At 47.6% G+C, this 21990-nt stretch overlaps 3 protein-coding genes and 2 long non-coding RNA genes across 5 annotated transcripts; 4 read left to right on the top strand and 1 right to left on the bottom strand.

Moving 5' to 3' along the window:
* Positions 1 to 10078: 10078 nt before the first annotated feature.
* Positions 10079 to 11360, bottom strand: LOC147988789 (uncharacterized). Its single transcript, XM_087535900.1, has 2 exons — positions 10428 to 11360; positions 10079 to 10348 (listed from the first exon to the last, which is right to left on the bottom strand). The coding sequence occupies exons 1-2, from the start codon at positions 11358 to 11360 to the stop codon at positions 10079 to 10081; spliced, it is 1203 nt and encodes a 400-aa protein (XP_087392026.1).
* Positions 11361 to 14813: 3453 nt separating this feature from the next.
* Positions 14814 to 18408, top strand: LOC147988787 (uncharacterized). The gene is made up of 3 exons (XR_015619033.1): positions 14814 to 14991; positions 15412 to 15511; positions 18212 to 18408. It is a non-coding gene; the product is annotated as an uncharacterized LOC147988787 (long non-coding RNA).
* Positions 16619 to 18150, top strand: LOC147988788 (uncharacterized). Its single transcript, XM_087542706.1, has 2 exons — positions 16619 to 16810; positions 17279 to 18150. Exons 1-2 carry the CDS (start codon positions 16619 to 16621, stop codon positions 18083 to 18085), a joined length of 999 nt encoding a protein of 332 aa, XP_087398832.1. The 3' UTR covers positions 18086 to 18150.
* Positions 18409 to 18456: 48 nt separating the features above from the next.
* On the top strand, positions 18457 to 20114 carry LOC125532635 (uncharacterized). Its single transcript, XM_048696622.2, has 6 exons — positions 18457 to 18769; positions 18851 to 19052; positions 19155 to 19358; positions 19442 to 19615; positions 19697 to 19926; positions 20090 to 20114. The coding sequence occupies exons 1-6, from the start codon at positions 18498 to 18500 to the stop codon at positions 20112 to 20114; spliced, it is 1107 nt and encodes a 368-aa protein (XP_048552579.2). The 5' UTR covers positions 18457 to 18497.
* A 41-nt stretch (positions 20115 to 20155) lies between these two features.
* LOC125545146 (uncharacterized) lies at positions 20156 to 20599 on the top strand. Its single transcript, XR_007299928.2, has 3 exons — positions 20156 to 20230; positions 20318 to 20443; positions 20539 to 20599. It is a non-coding gene; the product is annotated as an uncharacterized LOC125545146 (long non-coding RNA).
* The last annotated feature ends 1391 nt before the right edge of the window (positions 20600 to 21990 follow it).

Below are 21990 nucleotides of genomic sequence, written 5' to 3'. Positions count from 1 at the left end.
AGCAATATATATACACCCGCGTGCTAGCTAGGAGACACTACTTAGAAGTCAATTTTTTAAATTTAATTTGCTCTCCCTGCGAGCCGTAATTTGTATGTACTATTTCAGTTATGAGTTTGTCCCTTTTTATATGCAGACAATACATGTTTTTTAGAGAGTTCCAATCTTTTCACTCGCAAAAAAAAACATGTTTAGAGAGAGTAGGGTACAAAGTTAAACATTTATACGCGTGTTGATTTTATTGACAGAGGAAGCTTGATTTATTTGTATGATTGTGTCGACTGTCGAGATCAATATAATCTTACTATTGACAGAGGAATTCATGATTCACACGGAAGCAGCGATATAGCTCATACCAGTACAGAGACTGCGCAACACGAGCACCATTAAATGACAAGGCCGTGAGCGCCCAGAAATTTGCGTATTTGGGCTGCAGTACCCGGCAGGTGTATGCGCACGAACCGTAGGACACGTGCGGGAGGGCCCGTGTGGTGGGCCTCTTACTTCACAGTCCGAGCAGTCGTAGAAGAAGAGAGACGATTGATGTTTTACATATATTTTTCTTCCTTGTCTCAAAAAATATATTTTTTTCTTCCACCATTTATAGTTTTCATTTTCTCAAGGTCTGTTCCAGGAATTTAGGCATTCAAGAGATTGTTATCCTATAAAGGAGATTAATCATAATCCAAGAGTTGTGTAGTATAAAATTTGTGTCAGACTTTAAATAAGATAGGACTAAAGTTCCAATGTTGAAAATGTACAACTAAATTTTCATTTGATAAATACTTATATTCTTGAAAACTTAAAATGAATTATCAGGTACGTTATTAAGAAAAGTCAGAGGCGTCGGTTGGGTGCACCTAATTTCAGATGTCACAACAAATGCATGTAACACATTGGTTGATAGTTGATACTAATAATTAGTCCACGGTGAATCGACCGAAAGAATTAGATGAATAAAAGATGTTATCATGTTTAAATACTGACAACGAGCCTCTGATTTTATATTGTTTGCAACAAATAGTGAAACAAATAGGCATGATACACCGGTTGATAGGAGCGCTACAGTCCACATAGCGAATGCGATTGGGAGAAAGAAGGTTGAGGTTGTCCATGCAAAGTAGGAAGAGGAAAAAGACCACAATTAACCCCAATCTTTGGGCTTTAGATCAAGGATGAAGAAGTAACATAAACCGGCATTTGAACATGCTTGAATAGAGAAGGAGCGCCCAATTTCAGATGTTCGTGACGAACATTGAAATAAATGAACGTGATTCAGCAGTTGATACCGTAAGAGACAAAGATAGGATGCAACACACTCCTCTATTTGGTTCATATGTTAGTGCATATATACTGTGTCTAGAGGAGGCACGAAGGTGCAAGTCTGTCATGGCTAAAGAGCAAGGAGAGATTCCCATGAGCCTGGCTCGTGCCTAAAACGAAAAAGGAGAAACGGTTACAATGTGCAACGATATGGTCCAAATCAACTACTGATGCAGATGGGAGCACTACCTCTCAGTAGCGAGTGCAAGCAAGAGAAATAAGGTCTGCATTTGTGGACCGAAATTTCCTCACATGCACCCTTGCACCTACAGCTATCGGTCTCTCCCCTAGTACGCTTCCCACCCAATGCACTGGATGTGACTGGTACTCCAACCCAGGATCCCACTTCTTGGCATGAAGTTCTGTGGTAAAACTCTAGGCCTGACTGCACGTTGTATCCCCCACACATTCTCGACGAGCCCATCTAGTTTCTGATCCCTCTCATTCCCATCAGCAAAGGATCAAGGACCACACTTACTCCTCTCTCTATTTCTCATGTGCTTCAACCGAAGTCATCGCTACTTATCTCAACAAAAGACATATGTTTGGTCTTTGGTGCTTGGGGGTGCTGCAGGAAAGCAATATATTTCCGTGTGCTAGCAATAGGAGTCATTGGTAGGAGTATTAATATCTCAAAAGCATTGTTTTTTTTTGGGAGGGGTGGGTGGGGGGAGGGGAGGGCACGTAAGGATTTTGCTCTTCCGTACCGGACCTAGAAAATATGCCGCATATAAGTTTAGGACATGTCATGTCATAGATTTTCTCTCGTGGGGAGCTTTCCACGTGCATGACTTGTCTTATTCATATCCAAAGTTCCAAGCAACAAGGAACAAACATAGTAACATGCTTGTGTGCAGGTGGTATTTTTCATGAGTAATCTGTTTATTGATTAAAAAAAGGTAGAAAAGAAGGAAGCACCCTTGACATCTGCATCAGAACTTTTATTTTTTATGAAGGGTAAATTTTATTGACTAAAATGAAGCATAAAGTAGATACAAACATAATGAAGACATACTTGGACTCTGCATAATTAGGATGCACACAATGAACACTACCGCACACATGAAAAAAACACGGCGGCAAAGAGCAAAATCATGCGCGGCCAAAACTACACCTAAGCGAAGAAAAATAAAAATCACCAAATCGATCAAAACAATGATCAACAAACTATTACCATATCCACACTAATCATCTTTGAGATCACAAGGACAACGATATTCTTCAACACCAACGCCTTCAGGAAGGGAACAACGCTCAAGCGCCGTCGTCATCAGATCCAACCATCAATGGCCATTCTTGGTTTTTGCACTAAAAAAACAAGTGCAAGGATATCTGAGCAATGCCTTCAACAAAGTAACAACACAATAAGATTGCCTTTCCCAGGTATAATCCATTAAGGTCCTACCTACGTTTTCACCTGAAGCTCGAGACCGGGTACTCAAGAAAAACCACCAAACCATAGTCAATTATGTGCTATCGCCATAACTTTTTCGCAATCCCAATAGCTACATGCGTTGAGCCGGAAATCTCACAACTACACTTTGGCAAGACGCACCAAATAAATCCAAATTTTGAAAAAGTTTCGGCGGGTGGATGCCCGCCACTGCTCTCCACAGACAGTTACCCTTCCGCACCCGCCTAACCGTCCCCGATCTATTTTCATTTCCACCTTTTCAATTCTCTCAGTCAGTTCCTCTCTCCTCTTCCCTTGCGTATCATCTTGCGCCTCGACCGTTGTTGCCGTTCCTCTGACCCGCACCAGGCCCCTTCCACGCGTCCGCCGCCACGACCACCACCGGATCTGCTAGCTGTCGCCCGTCGTGTCCGCCGCCGTGACCGCCACCGCCTTCTCGCCGGACTTTTCTCCGCCGTCATGTTCGCGGCCGGAAAAGCCACCAACGTTATAGTATCTCCGTGCGGGTGAAAGAGTGACAACATTGTTGCTCCAGTCTAATTGCAGTCTCTTTACCAAAGTCTTTGGAGTATTTCTTCAAGCAAAGATTGCTACCGCAAAGGTGTTTACAAGAGATTTCATTTGTAATTCTTAGTCATAGGAGTTACTCTCTATTTTCTTAGATTTTAGATTCAAATCAATGTACCTGTAATTGTTATGATCAATAAAGTTACATGTGTTTCTCAAAAAAAAAACATAGTGTTCTCAACGGTTGCTCCAAAAAACATAGTGCTCTCAACGGTTGCTCCAAAAAAAAAACTATGATGATGCCATTTCGCTTCCCCACCGCGGTAGAAAAGATGGAGAGCATTCGAGCGCTTGCAGTATATATGAACTGAAGCTTTTCTTACTACTGCCTACCAAAACGAGATTTGAACACTTTCAGGGCATGGAAAACTGAAGAAACTGAGGCTGTGCAGCAGCAGCACAGCGCGCAGAGTCGGCACGTGAAAGAAGAACTGGAGCCAGCCCCTAAACATAACCGCTACACAAAAGAGCACCCTAAAGGCTGCTGCAACAATGCGCAAGAAATACTACACAAGTACTACTTTAGTGATCTAAACGCTCTTATATTACTTTACAGAGGGAGTACAAAAGATTCAGAAGTCAGCGGACTGCAATGTGCCGTCTTCAACACACTGGCATAAGGCCCTCTATGAGATGCTGCGCGGTTCTCTCATGGTCGTCCTTTGCTTGCTCGTAATAAAACTTCTTGCCGCAGCCCTATCGTCCCTGCTCATGCCGCTCCTTATAGTGCTTGATAAGCATATTTTTCTGAAATTCAAAGTTGACGACAATGAAAAACAATCCAGTTTTGTAGTTAATTGCAGAGAAACAAATCAATAAAAGCAAAAACGAATGTGAGGTTGACAATCCCACCATTGTATATGTCCGGGTGCAGCCCTTGAAGTGACATCTAATCCTCCCAGTGGAAAGCTACAAAATGCCATGCGTTTGGTGTGTGTTTGATAAAATTCTGAAGGACAAAGGCATGGGTACAGGAGTTAAGCTATGTTTTATGGAAGTGGTTGCTTTGTGTTTACCTCAACGTGAGCAATAGATTTCTGATGCTCCTTCTTTTCATGCTTTAAAGAGAACTTCATGCTGCACCCAGTGAATCCACACCCGAAGGGTGTCTCCCTCTGCATATGGAATGCCTTCTCATGGCTGGCCAAATGGTGTTTTCGCGCAAACTTCATGCCGCACCCAGGGAATAAACACGGGTTAAGTTTCTCCTGCTTGTGGATTTCACTAACATGTCTGGCCAAATGGTGTTTTCGCGCAAACTTCATGCCGCACCGAGGGAATAAACACGGGTTAAGTTTCTTCTGCTTGTGGCAACCATCTACATGGCACGCAAAGGTCCTCTGCAACATTTTGAAAGGATATACGTGAACAAACATATCTCAGATCCAAAGTAAAGTTCACTTTCACATATATAAGTAAAATTTACACATATGTTTCATATATATGTGCTCAGCAACGCAAGCATAATTATCTTTTTCCTTTTCTTTTATTTTCTTTTTGCAATGGGAATGATTATCTTGCTTGTGTGCATGCTAAAATCATATATATAATTATTTAAACATAAGACCATCAAGAGCAGATAGCACGGCGAATACTGCGGCAACATCAATTATCCTGTACAACTAACAAAAACTAAATGATGGGTTAACCAGAAAAATCATGCGCGCAGTTTGATTTGTGTCAGTCTTACTGCAGATGCTCGAGGTCAACAAGGCCACCATGATGCACGGAGCTAGGTGCAGGCCCACAACATGCGCCTCCTCTATCCGCTTATCGTGTTGTGCCATCATCATGACATTAACCAGATCTCATCACCGAAGAGGGGCTTCACTTCGACTTGCTTGAATTGGTATATCCTCCAGTAATTGGTAGTCTATTTGTTTTTCTTTTTCGACAGAGCAAGTGCTTAATCTGTGATAGTGTGCTTTAAGGTGATGGTTGATCGAGCGTGGGAAGTCCTCCTAGTGTTAACTCAAAATCAAGTTAATCTAAGGGGCGATCCGATATGCAAATGTGCAGTTGGGGACAATTTTCTGATAGAAAAAAGGGTTCACTATCCATTGCATAAAAGTCTTCACAGATGGTTGCAATTTTTGTTGGCAGCGTTTGATGTGGACTGTTTGGGCATTTAATCTTCTTTGTGGGAAGCTACAAAACGGCAAGCGTTTGGTGTGTGTTTCATAAACTTCTGAAAGGGAAAGGCATGTGTACAGGAGGTAATATGGGAGTGGTTGTTTTGTGTTTACCTCAATATGAGCACTAGATTCCTCATGAATCTTCTTCTCACACTTTGAAGGAAACTCCTGGCTGCAGCCAGTGAATCCACATGTGAAGGGTCTCGCCCTTAGCTTATGGTACCTCTTAGCATGGATGACCACCTTGGGATGAGCTGCTTCTGCATGAAGTCAAAGGACCATTAGTTTTCTTTACCAGTGCACAGCCACCCATCAAAGTTGGTGCACTTACCCTTACGTCTTGATTTCGTAGTGGGCTTACCCTGTGTGGTTGCTGGCGACTGCCTCATTGAACTGTCCTGACACGAAAGTCCTGGATTTATTTGAGGGACCGCAGTTGTGGAGATTGTTACAGACTCAACCGCAGCGGCTGACAGTGCAGTCTCAGCAACCTTGGAACGTTCCACCAGCCTCATGCCATCTTTGACTACACTGGCAGCGGCTAAAGAAGTGTATTCCCCTTCCATTGACAAGACCTTTGAGCACATTCCATTCCGTGCAAGGGGAACAGAGCTGCAAGGCAGATATGCTCAGATTTTGAAACTGTAAGAAAGATGCACCATTAAATATTCATTTTTTTATGTAAAAAAATTTAGCAAGGAAATGAGCATCTGGATAAGAATCTATTTTAACACTTACAGACACTGGTATTGTAAAATAAGTTCTATGTGTGCAGATTAGTTTAGTACAAACATCATTGATGTCACAATGCCGAGAGTAAAGTCCATCAGTGCCTGTCCAAAACTGATTAATTCTAGGAACATAAGCTATGCCAGCAGTCATCACTAGCTGCAATGAACTACAGTCTAGCTGCACTATCCCAAATATAACTTCACTAGATATATAACTAACAATGAATTCACAAAAGCTCCCTGAATTATATATTGCCCGCTGAACAAAGAGACTGACTTATCCTTGCATCAGTCTCTTAGAGTTAATACCATCTCAAAGCTAATTAGTGCAAGGCTATGCATGATATAAACAACTCTAAACAGTGGAATAGTGCAAGATCAGTTAGGTTCCATCCCACAAACATCCATGGTACAACTTTATTTACAGCAAGCCTAAGTCAGGGGATTCAATTTCACTAAATTATAATTACACCAAAGTATCAAATTTCTAACAACTACTAACACTCAGGTGGATTCACAAAGTTCTTTTACCTTGATGGCGAAGGCATGTGCTGATCTAGGTGCCTCAACATTGTTTTATGATTATTTGATATTGTCTCCTCAGGAGAACAAGCATTACTTGTAGTATTTGCTCTCCACTTCTTCCTCCGCCCACCAGGCCCTTCATTATCTGTTTCAGGCTGATGGTTAACTTGTCGTTTATACGTATTACACCGATTCAATTTATCCTCGCTGTTAGCAGTCATTTTATGCTTTCCTGTAGATTGCTCACCATGTTGCTTTGCAAATTGCTTTGTGAAAAGGAAAGCTTCTGAACAGTTATTATGTAATATAATCAAGTCACAATCATGAGACTCTGCAGCAACCTTCCTTTTACTCACTTTGTCGGTACAACTGCCTTCCAGGTGAGCCTTACAACTATTCTGTTGTTCCAACATTTCAGTATCTTCTGTATTATTCTTTGGCAAGTTGTCGGATTCAGATATACCTTCTCGAATAGCCTCGACACAGCTTACAGAATGGAAAACACTAGCCATTTGCAGAGTCAGTTCATCATGAACGGGATCCGTGTCCATTGGCTGAATCCTAGCACTAACACCATGCATATCTTCACTTGATTTCTCACTAATGTCTTGTTGCTCGGAACTGAGAGGAGTTTGGCTGTTGTGTACTTCTGCAGGATGAAATGATGTTATATACTTGAACCTATTTCAGGCACAACACAAATATAAGGAACATCTAATATATGTTCCCTTTCCTTTGAAAAATAAAACAAGGAACATTGACTCCATTTCCCCCTTTCCGTCCTATCCTTTTATTCCCCATCTGCATCCTACATTGGAGACAAGGCTGGGCCCCGACGGTGATGACACCGACAAATTATATATCAAGCTCTGTTCTCACCAGCCGCTGCCAGAGATGTTGTGGTTGTTTCAGGCATGTTGCTTGGTAAAAGATGCTATGTTTGTGTGGTTAAAGGATGATGGTAATGGTTGTGGTTTGCAGTGCCGTGTGGGCTGCTTGCTGTTTTCTTTCCTCTATTTTTATGCTTCTCGAAATATAAAGACTATCTGCATGATGTTCTACTAATCTCATGAAAATTAAATTGGGAGCAGGAGCACCGTAATTCGTAGGAGAAGACATAGTACCTGTTGATACAAGTGGGGTATGTATGCCTTTGATGAGATGTGATACATCTTTATCTTTAGAGTTCAGCATGCTGTCCAGCAGAGCTTCAACACTTGATGTAGACCCCAACGTTTCCATCTCTGCAAATTGCGCATTTTCAGACTGCAGAACAGCGCCATCCTGGAATGCATATTGAAATATCTTTATCGTTCTTTTATTATTCCGCGGAAGCTTTTGGTACCAAAAGCAGAAGTTTAACACAGAACAAAGTAAAATAAGCAAACTTCATGAGAATTATCAAAAGAAAAATAAGACACGGCCCTCCAAATATCATAATTCATTATGAAAGCCTCATTCTAGATAGAACTAGCTAACATGACTGGTCAGACCATACTAAATAAGCAAACTTTCATTGAGAATTCTCTAAGAAAACATAGAATGGCTCTCATGTTTCTAGTAATCAATTAAGAAAGCTTTTCTACGGAACATGAAAAGAGCATTTGCAGCTAATTACGAAAGCCTACTCCAGCACATTTAATTATCCACATCTCTCCCTCCTCAAAGTTAAACAACCGAAAACGTAAAAAACAAGAGAAACGGAAGGATTGAACTTACATGGTATTTGTGCAGATTACCAGCTTCATGATCACCTTCACCATCAAGCTTGAATCCTGCTAGCATGATTCATGCGAACTCAGAGATTATATCCACATTAGCAATATTTCCAGCACTCAGTAATGTGCATTCCTTTAAGGACCCGAATAAGGGGCAAGGTGAAGTTTCTCAACAGAAGATCTATAGTGATATACACTAGCGGAGAATCAAGGGGCATAGAAGGTTACCAGGGTTGCAGCTTTCTTCTAGATGCATACTCGATTCATCACTGTGCAAGAATATTTGTATTACTATTTTCGTGCAGCTCAAACTTCAGATAAGCAGCTTTCTTTTTATTTTTCAAATAACTATATTGATTGAGGAAAGCATTTCTGAAGGCAGCAAATGGTTTAAAATTATTGTACGACCCTACTAGACAAACACACCTCTTCTTTCTGCTCCCGCTCCCGCTCTCGCACTCTTCTCCTTCAGGTAAAACTGGTGTAATATCTAGGATCACAAGGACAAAAAAGAAGAAACAGAAGTTGGGTCAGGAAATGTAATTTATCATCCACGGAAAATACATGGTACACAGCGTTCAAGCAGTTCACATAACTCATCCTAATAGTACACGGAAAAAGCATTAAAGCATGCAAATATAAGATCTCCAAGTCATATACTTGAATCCAGTTCAGGCCCAACACTAATACAAGAAAACATCTGATAGTTCATTCTCTTTGCTTTAGAAAAAATAAATAAGGAACAGTGACTCCATTTTCACCATTCAGTCATTTTTTACTCTCCATCCTACGCTATGATTCCCCTCCTACCAGCACAGTTTTACAACTCCTTCTATCGACTGCCTCTATATGTTGAACTCAACACAAGCATCACTACGCTTATAAATTTCCCCCACCCCCACCCCACTCCGCTGATAGCATTACCTACGAATCCCAAGGAAATTGCTGAAAGTGCAGTTGCAATTTGAAATTGAAGCACATTGTGAATTCTTCTGTTCATAACTGGAATATAAATCAGATGGCGGGACTTTGTACCTTGTGCTACTTTCTCATGCGTTGTAGTTAGCACTGTTCCTCCGTCAGATGTCCAGCCACCAGTTTCTTCTTCTGCAGATAAATACAGATCATTAGGAAAATAAATCTAAAATGTGTAGAATTTTTTTAAAATATAGGTATGTCTTTCTGTGGTACCGTTGGCATGGGAATTTACGGCATTGATAGTCGCTGCTATCATTGCATGTGTGTGTGCCGTATCTCCAACACCCAGTGGCGCCAAGGCATGCTGGTTATCATCATCACATGATGCATCCTCAGTACCACTAGATCCACTGACGTCAGGGGATCCCACCTGAACTTGACTTTGGAGAGATACTGCAGTATATAGAGTGAATTTAGAGGCTATGTACATACAGCTAGCAAGGTTTAAGGAACACCAGCTTTGAAAAAAAATCCCTCTATATATTTCATGTATTTGACTGAAACCACCCTATTCTGGAATGGAATGAGCGACATCGAGTATTACCGGGCTCCGATCCACCAGATGAGGTGCCTTCTTGGCCATCCCTGTTGTTGCTACGAATCTGAGCACTCTCTATAAATGTATAAGAGAAGATAAATGTTACCAGCCTAAATTGCAATCAAATGAAAGTAGGGAGAGTTAGAAGCTTACTCATTTGACAGGTTGGCACCCAAATGGCTAGATACAAAACTAGTAGCAGCAGCCAGCACATGTGGCCACGGCATCTGGTAGGGATAAGCATCTCCACCAGACTTAAACTTGGTCGGCAGAGTCATGGTCTGCAAGTCAATCGCATAGGAGTCGCCGTAGCCGCTAACCACAGCTAGCCCATTGATAACCTTATTGACATGGCACACACGAGCATTCTCTCTGCATATCTGACTCACCAGGCGACTCTGCTTCGGCTTCCAACACATCTTCTTCTTCTTCTTCCCCTCCCCCTCCTCCTCTTTCTCCTTTCTCCTTCTCCTCTGCGTCGTTCTTCTTCTTCTCCACCTCCTCCTCCTCCTCCAGTGCCCAGACTTCCAGGGAAACCTTCAAGTGACGGCGTAGCACTATAGAGCTATCACTGTCCGACGTGATATTGAGGCCTTGGAGGCACACAAGGCAGGTTTTGTCATCTTGGAGCTCCCCGATGGCGCAACGGCTAATGTTTATCTTGGACGGGAGAGTCTGCTCTGAGAACCTCATGGTGCTAGTATCTAGCACGAGCAGTAATGCATCATTAGTTCTCCAGAAGATGTGGTTGGCCGCATACATTGCCTTTGATAGCAATTTCACCGACTGAACCTGCACCCATTGGTGTCCGTGCCACCCTTGCTCGTGCTTGCAAGGGTCGTACTCGACAGCTCGTACACTGCGACTGTGAGGTCCCCGCCGCCTCTGCAGGGATACGACACGGAAGGACTCTTCTGCCTGCTTCCATTGGCCGCGTTGCTGCACGCGGACCATCCGGGGGGCAAGGTCATCGAGCAAGCAATCGTCGAGGTTTTCCCCGTCGTGGTCATCAAGTGTGCGCGGGCCGATGGGCACACGCCGACGGGATAAGGGGTCGTAGATGCACAGATTATTGCCATCTCTGGAGAGGAGGAGCCGACCATTGCGGCAATCCTGGACGCGCTGATCCCTCTCAAAGCGTGCGAGAGCGGTATCGGCATGGCATAGCGGGGCGGCGAGCTCAGGGGATCCGAGGACTGAGCAGGCGGTCTCAAAGTAGAGGTTGGGGGTGAAGAAGCCGAGGAGCAGCGACGAAGGGTGGTGCCTGCGGAAGTCTTTGATGAAACTGCCTTCCGAGGTGATGCGGCACCAGGACCGGGAGACTAACGCGGCGCGCAAGAGGGACGCCGCCGACGGGAGGCGGAGCAGGATTAGCGAAAGGGCCTCGTCTGGAATGGAGTCGGCGGTGGTGGAGGAGGGCTGGCTTGCCATGGTCCTCACGGCTCACCGGGACTTGGAGCTGGAGGCCGTGTAGATCTGTGCTCTCACTACCGGAACAGGGCTCTAAGCCGACAGCCAAATGTATGCCGACGGCCACCGTCGGCCTAACCAGAGCTATGCCGACAGCTAGGTCCTGGCCGTCGGCGTACAATGGCCGTCGGGCTATTCCCGTCTACGCCGACAGCAGCCGTCGGCACATAGCAGCCGTCGGCTTATCCCAGACTACGCCTACAGCTGCCGTCGGCATATAGAGGCCGTCGGCATAGATGCGGGCCCGCCGACAACACTCATCACGGCCGGCTAACGACGTCAAATCTATGCCGACGGCCGTGACGGGTGGCCGTCGGCATAGATACGGGTGACACGTCACCGATCCAGAGCGCACCGACCGGGACATATGCCGACGGCAGCCGTCGGCATAGCTGACACGTCATCGATCCGCGGCGCTGTCCATCTGCCCTGGCCGCAACTACCGTCGGCATAGTTTTTTTTTCTTTTTTTCTTTTTCCCATATAGTATTATTATTATTATTAAGCATACAGTATGTGTTAATAAGCATACATATAGATTGTGTTAATAAGCATACATATAGTATGTGTTAATAAGCATATAGTATGTGTTAATAAGCATACATATAGTTATTTTTTCTTTTTCTTCCCTGTTTTCTTTATTATTATTATTTAACTAACTTACATACAGTATGTGTTAATAAGCATACATACATTATTTTTCGGTTCTGTACAGAGCGGTGTGACCGCCCTCACGAACGGTGCCGCCGCCAGCCGACAACTGGAATGGGGAACAACCGCATCGGGTCTATACGAAGGGGACTTTGCTCCAAGTGTTCATATATATCGGATGACCTACCACAATCAGATGGTGTTATGCCATGTCCGAAGAGGCCGCACGCGTCTCCGGTGCGTGGCCCCCCTCACGGACGGCGCCGCCGCCGGCACCTGGAGGGGGGAAACTACCGCATCGGGTCTACACGGAGTGGATTTAGCTGTGGGTTTGGCCCAGATGTTGCTCCCCGGTGTCCCTCTGGGCCGACCCGACACAACCGGGTGGAGAGGTCCACTGGTCAAAGCCCGTCCGTGCAAAGTCAAAGGGCTAGATCCCGTGGTCAACCGCTCCAGGGTTAGGCGGGACGGGAGCCCTGGGGGGTAACAATGCCACCGGAGCGTCGTACCGGGCCCTCATACATGCGGGGTGGTGTTGTGGCATGTCCGAAGAGGCCGCACGCGTCTCCGGTGCGTGGCCCCCCTCACGGACGGCGCCGCCGCCGGCACCTGGAGGGGGGAAACTACCGCATCGGGTCTACACGGAGTGGATTTAGCTATGGGTTTGGCCCAGATGTTGCTCCCCGGTGTCCCTCTGGGCCGACCCGACACAACCGGGTGGAGAGGTCCACTGGTCAAAGCCCGTCCGTGCAAAGTCAAAGGGCTAGATCCCGTGGTCAACTGCTCCAGGGTTAGGCGGGACGGGGGCCCTGGGGGGTAGCAATGCCACCGGAGCGTCGTACCGGGCCTTCATACATGCGGGGTGGTGTTATGGCATGTCCGAAGAGGCCGCACGCGTCTCCGGTGCATGGCCCCCCTCACGGACGGCGCCGCCGCCGGCACCTGGAGGGGGGAAACTACCGCATCGGGTCTACACGGAGTGGATTTAGCTGTGGGTTTGGCCCAGATGTTGCTCCCCGGTGTCCCTCTAGGCCGACCCGACACAACCGGGTGGAGAGGTCCACTGGTCAAAGCCCGTCCGTGCAAAGTCAAAGGGCTAGATCCCGTGGTCAACCGCTCCAGGGTTAGGCGGGACGGGGGCCCTGGGGGGTAGCAATGCCACCGGAGCGTCGTACCGGGCCCTCATACATGCGGGGTGGTGTTGTGGCATGTCCGAAGAGGCCGCACGCGTCTCCGGTGCGTGGCCCCCCTCACGGACGGCGCCGCCGCCGGCACCTGGAGGGGGGAAACTACCGCATCGGGTCTACACGGAGTGGATTTAGCTGTGGGTTTGGCCCAGATGTTGCTCCCCGGTGTCCCTCTGGGCCGACCCGACACAACCGGGTGGAGAGGTCCACTGGTCAAAGCCCGTCCGTGCAAAGTCAAAGGGCTAGATCTCGTGGTCAACCGCTCCAGGGTTAGGCGGGACGGGGGCCCTGGGGGGTAGCAATGCCACCGGAGCGTCGTACCGGGCCCTCATACATGCGGGGTGGTGTTGTGGCATGTCCGAAGAGGCCGCACGCGTCTCCGGTGCGTGGCCCCCCTCACGGACGGCGCCGCCGCCGGCACCTGGAGGGGGGAAACTACCGCATCGGGTCTACACGGAGTGGATTTAGCTGTGGGTTTGGCCCAGATGTTGCTCCCCGGTGTCCCTCTGGGCCGACCCGACACAACCGGGTGGAGAGGTCCACTGGTCAAAGCCCGTCCGTGCAAAGTCAAAGGGCTAGATCCCGTGGTCAACCGCTCCAGGGTTAGGCGGGACGGGGGCCCTGGGGGGTAGCAATGCCACCGGAGCGTCGTACCGGGCCTTCATACATGCGGGGTGGTGTTGTGGCATGTCCGAAGAGGCCGCACGCGTCTCCGGTGCGTGGCCCCCCTCACGGACGGCGCCGCCGCCGGCACCTGGAGGGGGGAAACTACCGCATCGGGTCTACACGGAGTGGATTTAGCTGTGGGTTTGGCCCAGATGTTGCTCCCCGGTGTCTCTCTGGGCCGACCCGACACAACCGGGTGGAGAGGTCCACTGGTCAAGGCCCGTCCGTGCAAAGTCAAAGGGCTAGATCCCGTGGTCAACCGCTCCAGGGTTAGGCGGGACGGGGGCCCTGGGGGTAGCAATGCCACCGGAGCGTCGTACCGGGCCCTCATATATGTATAAGAAAACATTAAAATATTTATTAAAAAATAAGAAAACATTACAAAATTTATACAAAATAAGAAAAGTAAAAATAAAAATATGCCGTCGGCATAGCTGCGGCCATAGGGAAGCTTATACGCGGATCCGTGACGTGGCTAATAAAAATAAAAAAAAGGTATGCCTACGGCTAAGCCGTCGGCATAGGTGCCACGTGGCGCCCTGAGCTATGCCGACGGCTTAGCCGTCGGCATAGATGACCTTATCCACTCTGGTTCTTCCCCATCCACTCACTTACTCACCCACGCCCCGAGCTGCCGCCGCCGCACCCCCCGACCCCGACCTGCGCCGCCGCCGCACCCCCCACCCCGACCTGCCGCCGCTGCCGCACCTCGCTCCAGCCGCCCCCGCCCCTCCCTTGCTCCAGCCGCCGCCGCCGCACCTCGCTCCAGCCGCCCCCGCCCCTCCCTTGCTCCAGCCGCCGCCGCCGCACCTCGCTCCAGCCGCCCCCGCTCCAGCCGCCCCCGCCCCTCCCTTGCTCCAGCCGCCCCCGCCCCTTCCTCCTCGACCCCGGCCCCGCCCCTTCCTCCTCCCTGCATGGACGCCGCCCCGGCCGGCCCTCGGCCTAGCCTGGCCGGCCCCCTGCTGGTCCGACCGGCCGGCCCCTCCGGCGACCGCCCCCTGCCGCTCCGGTGGTCGTCCCCTGCCCCGACCGGCCGCCCCCTGCTCCGGTGGTCGTCCCCTGCTCCGGTGGTCGCCCCCTCATCCGTAGGTAAGATTTTTTTTACCTTTTTGTGTAGTAATGTTGTAGATGAATGCATATATATGTATAGTAATAGATGATTAGATAGATGGATGTTAGATAGATGAATGAAATGAAAGAGAGTATAAATGTGAAAAAAATTAAGTGCACAATGTGAGATAGATAGATGAGATGAATGGATATTTGTGTAGTTTTACTATGTTTTTAGATACATACTCAATATTATAGATATATGTATTGTGAAGATGAGATGAGAGGGAAGAGTAATTTTTTTGTGAAGATAGAGAGACGAAAGTTAAAATTTGGATATGATGAGTGGTTACTTCATTAAGTTGGTCTTGCTAAAACAAGTTTGTGATATGATGTGATGTGTGATGATGCTTTATATGTGATGTGATGACCTAATTTTTTTCATTTGGTGGAATTTAGAGGATTTCTGGTGTTGCCTCCGGTGGAGTGATCATTGACGTTGGAGCTCTTGGTCTTTGATTGTCCCTTCGCTGATCGACTACATCATCTACATCCGAGGGTGAGCTACAAATCCACCACCTCATACGTTCTTTTAATCATGTCACTAGATTAAATTTTCACATCAAGTCGCGTAACCTAGGTCTCCCGTCCGAAAGGGTTGCATCGATAAATATGCATTCAATTGCATATTTATCACCGCAGCTCTTTCGGATTGTCCAGCGCTTTCCACGGACAGCCCGAGGATGTGTAGATTGGGTACGTTGTTCATGCTCTACCCCGTTCCGAGACAGGATTTCGGTGGCGCCTCCCTGTTGTTCTCCGGATGCACATTCTCTCGGCATTTTGCCGAGACGTGTATTTGGAGAACAGCGGGGAGGTGCTGCCGAAATTTTGTCTCGGAATGGGGTAGAGCATGGGCAACGTACTCAATCTACACATTCTCGGGTGGGATTAGGACCCATCTTTACCTATTAGAGATGTAGGTGGATTAAATGTCGTTTCTCGTCAACCTTGTAAAAAATAAAATATTGATGTGAGTAATTTAAATGAATCCTTAATTTTGTTGTGTGGCTTCCAATAAAGCAGAGATGGCAGATAATCAGTGGATGTATAGTGGGTTTTTCCGTCGGAATCAAGTAACAACAGAGTGGGTCGAGAAAACTGATGTGTTTTTGAAAGAGATATCCGTAGTCCAATGAGGATGGTGCCAGAATGCCCGTGTGCCAGGTGTAAGAGGCGTATCCGCAGAGATAAGAGTGAGATGACTAAGCACCTTCGCACGCATGGATTTATGCCCAACTTTAATATGCCGATAAACTTTGCCCAACGGGACCGTGGTAGAGAGGATGTGATACGACAACGCGTCGCTGGTTATGAGGACGATGGGGTTAGAGACATGCTAGATGATGTCTTTGCTGCACAGCCAACACCTCCGTCACATTCAGCGAATGAACCGGAGGAGCCGGAGGAAACCGCAAAGGCCTTCCTGGAAATCTTGGCCTCGTCAAAGAAACCTCTCTATGAGGGTGCCAAGCTGTCTGTGCTGGATGCCATCTCGCAACTGATGGCAGTCAAGGCTGAGTACGGCTGTAGCCGTGGTTGCTTCGAAGCATTTCTGGGAGTATGGGCTAACAGCCTGCCTGAGGGCCATGAACTGCCGAAAACCATGTACGGCACGAAGAAAATCATGAAGGCGCTCTCGATGGACTATGAGAAAATACATGTTTGTCCAAAGAATTGCCTTTTGTTTAGGCATGAGTATGCGGATGACAAGTACTGTAGGAAGTGCGGTTCCTCTCGGTATATTGAGGTGGTCGATAAGCATGGTCAGAAGCAGCAGCTAAAAATCCCTGTGAAGGTTCTTCGGTATCTTGATTTTATAAAAAGACTGCAGCGCCTTTTCATCACCGAGGAGTCTGCCAAAATGATGAAGTGGCACAAGGAAGGGAAAAGGTACAATCCAAAAAAAATTGTACATCCATCAGGAGGTGAAGCATGGAAGTCACTCGATATAGAGTACCCGGAGGAAGCAGCCGAGGCTGGGAATGTCAGAATTGCTATAACAGGTGATGGGTTCAATCCATATGGTATGTTGTCTAATCCATACAGCTGTTGGCCCGTATATGCTGCCTCCTTCTGAAGCGGAGGCACTTGCTCTTCTCCGAAAGGGTGCTGATGGAAGGAAAAATTTCGTTGCGTGGTTCATCGAGAAAGTAATTTTTCACACTTTCAATTAAACTCATGCACCCTATAATTTCAATTAAACTCATGCACCCTATAATTTCAATTAAACTCATGCACCCTATAATTTCAATTAAACTTGTAGGGAAATGATCCGACCGAATCAATGGATGAAGATTTGAGATGGGTTTCCATGGGTTTTGATCCTGTTGTCATGACATGCGAAAAGTATGATGTGAATGGGTATCGCTTCCATACAGAGGAGCACCAGAACAGTCGGCCTGATCCCAAAACCATAAATACCGGAGTCTTCACTGAAGGAGATAATGAAGTAGATTACTACGGAAGGGTAGGAAAAATATACGAGCTTACATTCAAACGTGGCCGCGAACACCTAAGTCTCACTGTGTTCAAATGCCGATGGTTCGACCCCAAAAAGGGTCTGAGACATACGCCTTCTGTTGGTTTAGTTGAAGTTAAACCATCAACCGTCTATGCCGGAGCTGATCTCTTTATCGCCGCTACCCAGGCCACACAAGTATATTATCTGCCTTACCCATGCCAGAAAGAGTACCTAAAGGGTTGGGAAGTTGTGTTCAAGGTGTCGCCGCATGGTAAGCTACCGGACCCGAACGATGATGATTACTACAACATAAACCCCATGACATACGAGGGAGTGTTCTATCAAGAGGAACATGATGACGTGGTCCGAAACAACGAGGATGATGACTTGGGTTATGTTGACCTGGACCCAAACGACGACGACGCACGGATTGATGGTGAGGCAGTTGTGAATCAAAGAGACATAATTATGCTTGAAAAGTTAAATGAAGACGCTGACGATGAGGAAGAGCCTCCACCTCCGTCAGACAACGAAGAAGATATGCGTGATAGTGATGATGAGACCGGTCCACAAATAGATTACAATAGTGATGATTCATATGGGTTCTAGAAAATGTAAGTTCTTTTAATGATCATTACAATAGTATGCTTAATGTGCTCTTCTGGTATTAATGTTTTTCCTGTATGCTTGTTTAAGTGATATCCTTACTAATTGTTTATTCTCTTCTCAATGCAGGTTTAATAATCATGGGCAAGTCCAGCGGCGCTAGTTTCCTCAGTAAATTTAAAGGACTTACTCGGAGTGGACGAGCCCACAAGGTTCCCTCCCGACTACGCGAGGATGACACCTCACAGGGAGGTGGAGGGGTCGGGGGAGGAGACCCTAGAGGAGGAGGCGGTGGGGGGAGAGCCCCTAGAGGAGGAGGCGGTGGGGGGAGAGCCCCTAGAGGAGGAGGAGGTGGGGGAGAGGCAACCGGGGCAAAAAACTCCGGGCCGTGTCTGAAATAGGAGGGTCTTCTTCGATGCCCTCCTATACAGAGGCACCTTCTGAGTCTGAGGAGGAGGAGTATGTTCCTGATGGCGAGGAGGAGGCCGAGGAGGAGGGTGAGGAGGAGGAGGAGGCCGAGGAGGAGGGCGAGGAGGAGGCCGAGGAGGGTGGAGGGGAGGTTGATCCCGCGTTGTGGGGTGACTTGCCACCGGGTTCTTCGCAGGGGTGGCTGCGTGGTAATGCCGGACTACCTACACCACCTTCTATCGAGGAGCACAAGTGGCTCATTGAACCTGTGGGGACAGAGTAAGTGCCTCTCAATCATATTTTCAACACATGACAACATTTTCTTATTGTACACATGGCAATCATTTGATTCTTTTGCAGAAACTGGATCCTTCACGGAAAGGGCCGTAAACCGAACGGCCTTATCACTGTCCTGTTGAAGGAGTTTTGGCCTGGCCTATTCTGCCCGCGGCCAGACAGGGACCCGCAGCAGCGGGTTTTGGCCACGAGCTGGGCCCACTACGAGGCTTGCAGCAACGCGGAGTACGGGACGACCGCTAAGGCCGTGATCACCAAATTTTGGGTAAGTTCTCTTCTGAATCACTTGTCTTCAGTTTCGTTCATAGTTTATCATTGAATCACTCAACTCATGCCTTGTTTGCTTCTGGTTTTTGCATGATTGCAGCAACTCTATAGAGTTCTTGACGAGCACAAGGCCAGAGCCGACGTGGTCTTGCTTGCGGCTGCGAAGAAGAAAGCTCGTCAGTTGCAGTACGAGGTGCGCTGGGTTGCCGTCTCGCAGTACTACCACTACTACTTGCACCAAAAGATGCCCAAAACTCAAGCGCAGAAGCTACGACTTACCTTGAGCAAGGAGCAGTTCATGATGGTAACTATTACTAACTTTTCATTGTTTCAAGCAGTCAACTATATGTTTCGTGCTCACATGTCATGCTTTCAAAATTTGCATAGGTTGTTCCTCGTTGGTGCTATGGAAGGCATGACGGATGGGCGAGTTTGGTGGATAGGTGGCTCGGCGCCGATGCAGAGTTTGCTGCCAAGAGCATCAAGGCCCGGGCTAACCGTCGAGACGACGGGACACACGGCCAAGGAAACAGGAACCACTGGGGCTTCAAGGCCATGAAGGTATATCTATGTGCATGATGCATTTTTGTTCTTCTTTACGTCATGTTCTTATGTATGTCTGACTTCTATTTGACGTTGTAGGAGGACAAGTTGAAGAGGCCGCTCTCAGACATGGAGTCGTGGAAGCTGGCCCGCGAGTGGAGTCATCGCAAGGAGGGCGAGAGCCAGTACTATGGCAAGACCGAGGAGCACCTGGGGTCTTACATTCATCACTATCAGGAGTTGCATCCGGATGTTCCTGTTGCTGAGGTCGCCCAGTCTCAGATCGACGACACGGCGGTGGTGGCCATCCAGGGGAAGAAGAATGGCCGGTATCCGTGTTTCGATGGCTTGATCACTCCTTCGATCTCGTACACACGGCTTCGGGCTAGCAACCCGAGCCAGTTAGAGAGTACGGGGCGTTCACAGACTCCCTTAGCCCGCCAGCATGCTGTAAGTACTTCCTCCTTATCTTTTTCTATCTTGCATTCTCAGTTTATTTTCAGCATTGCTCACTTAGAAACAACCTAAATTATGTAGGCATATAAGGAGTTTGTCGATCATAGGAATCTCGAGGTGCGGGAGTACTTGAAACGAGTGAAGGCAAACGATGATTACAACCGTCAGATGATGACGGTTAGTTTTGCCCTCTTAAAACCAACCTAAATTTTTGCACTTTCATTCCTTCTGATCTTCTAGTTTGCTTGTTTAACTAACATTCAGGCTATGTTGGCGTCTTGGACTAACCGCACGGATCCACCACAAATGGGACCCCCACCACCACCTGCGGGAGAACCCCCACACGTGCCCACGTTCGATGAATGGGTGGCACTAGGCAGTGATGGTTCGGTTAGTACATTTGCCTAACTACTAGCAAACTAGTTCTTGTTCATGAAACACTATCATATCATATTTACCGTTAGAATCTTTTTTGAAACATGTAGGGGACCGGTGGCTCGACTCCTGCTCCGTCGACCCCAGTCACTCCGATCTGGCAGAGTGGTGGTGGTTGCGATGACGGTTTTGGCGGAGGTGGTGCTTTTGACGGAGGTGGTGGTGGTTATGGCGGAGGTGGTGCTTTTGGCGGGGGTGCTCTTGCTTCATGATTCCGTGCATGTGGCCATCGTGCCATGCCTTTCATATTTCTACTTTTATCATGTTTCATGTCTTGCACTACTTTTATGTTCATGAACTTCCATCGGTGATGATCTTTAGATGATGTGATGAACTTGAGTATGTTTAGATGATGATGGTGAACTTGAGTATGTTTAGATGAACTTGAGTATGTTCACATGATGAATTGTCATATTTCTGCATAATTTCATATTGTTCTGTTTTGAAATGCTGTCAAATGAATTGGAAAAGAGAAAACAGGGAAAATAAAAAAAAACAAAAAAAACTATGCCTACGGCAAAGCCGTCGGCATATATACGCCCAGGAGTTACCAGGGCTTGCCACGTGGCAAACTCTGCCGACGGCTTTGCCGTAGGCATAGCCCTGCTGCCAGGAGAAACCAGGAGCTGCCACGTGGCAGACATATGCCTACGGCAAAGCCGTCAGCATAGATGGAAATCTATGCCGACGGTTTTGCCGTAGGCATAGCCCTGCCGCCAGGAGAAGCCGGGGGACGACACGTGGCGCAGGTATGCCGACGGCTAGGCCGTCGGCATAGATTTGCATCTATGCCGACGGCCAAGCCGTCGGCATACCTGCGCCACGTGTCATCTCCTGAATCCCGCCACGTGTCGTCTCCTGAATCGCGCTGTTGACGGCGCCGTCCGTTGCCGTCAGACGGAAAACAACGCCGACAGCTAAACTATGCCGACGGCTATCCCACGGCCGTCGGCATATACACCTATGCCGACGGCTATACTACGCCGACGGTCTGACACATCTACGCTGACGTGATCTACGCCGACGGGGCTATGCCGACGGCGGCCGTAGGCATAGATCTATGCCGACGGCAGAGGACCTATGCCGACGGCCCTGGGCCGTAGGCATAGCCCGCGAGTCCGGTAGTGTCTATGGGCGGCGGCCTCGGGCCCACTCCTTCCGCTTTATACGGAACACAAATCTGGATTCACCCACCGCGCCTATGCACGAAATTTGCCTCTTCAAATACACGCCACATCTTGAATAAAAAGAAAAATACACAAGCCACATCTTCTCCAAAGAAAAACACAAGCCAAGTGTATTTTCTTTTTTTTATACGATGCATGTCATATGGAGAAGAAGGAAAAAGCATGCGGACAGCTGTATGTCTAGATACATCCATTCCTCCGACAAGTATTTCCGGACGGAGGGAGTACACGTTTTTTAAGTAATTGATCTTAGTTTTTGTATAAAGAGTGGATTTTTATTGACTCACAATGAGCATCAAGAAGATACAAAACACA

This window comes from Triticum urartu, chromosome 1A (assembly GCF_056163025.1).
Source record: "Triticum urartu cultivar PI428250 chromosome 1A, HENAU_Tu73, whole genome shotgun sequence".
Taxonomy (NCBI): Eukaryota; Viridiplantae; Streptophyta; class Magnoliopsida; order Poales; family Poaceae; genus Triticum; species Triticum urartu.
Note: the sequence above shows the minus strand (reverse complement) of the source record. Positions and strands in the feature narration are given on the sequence as shown.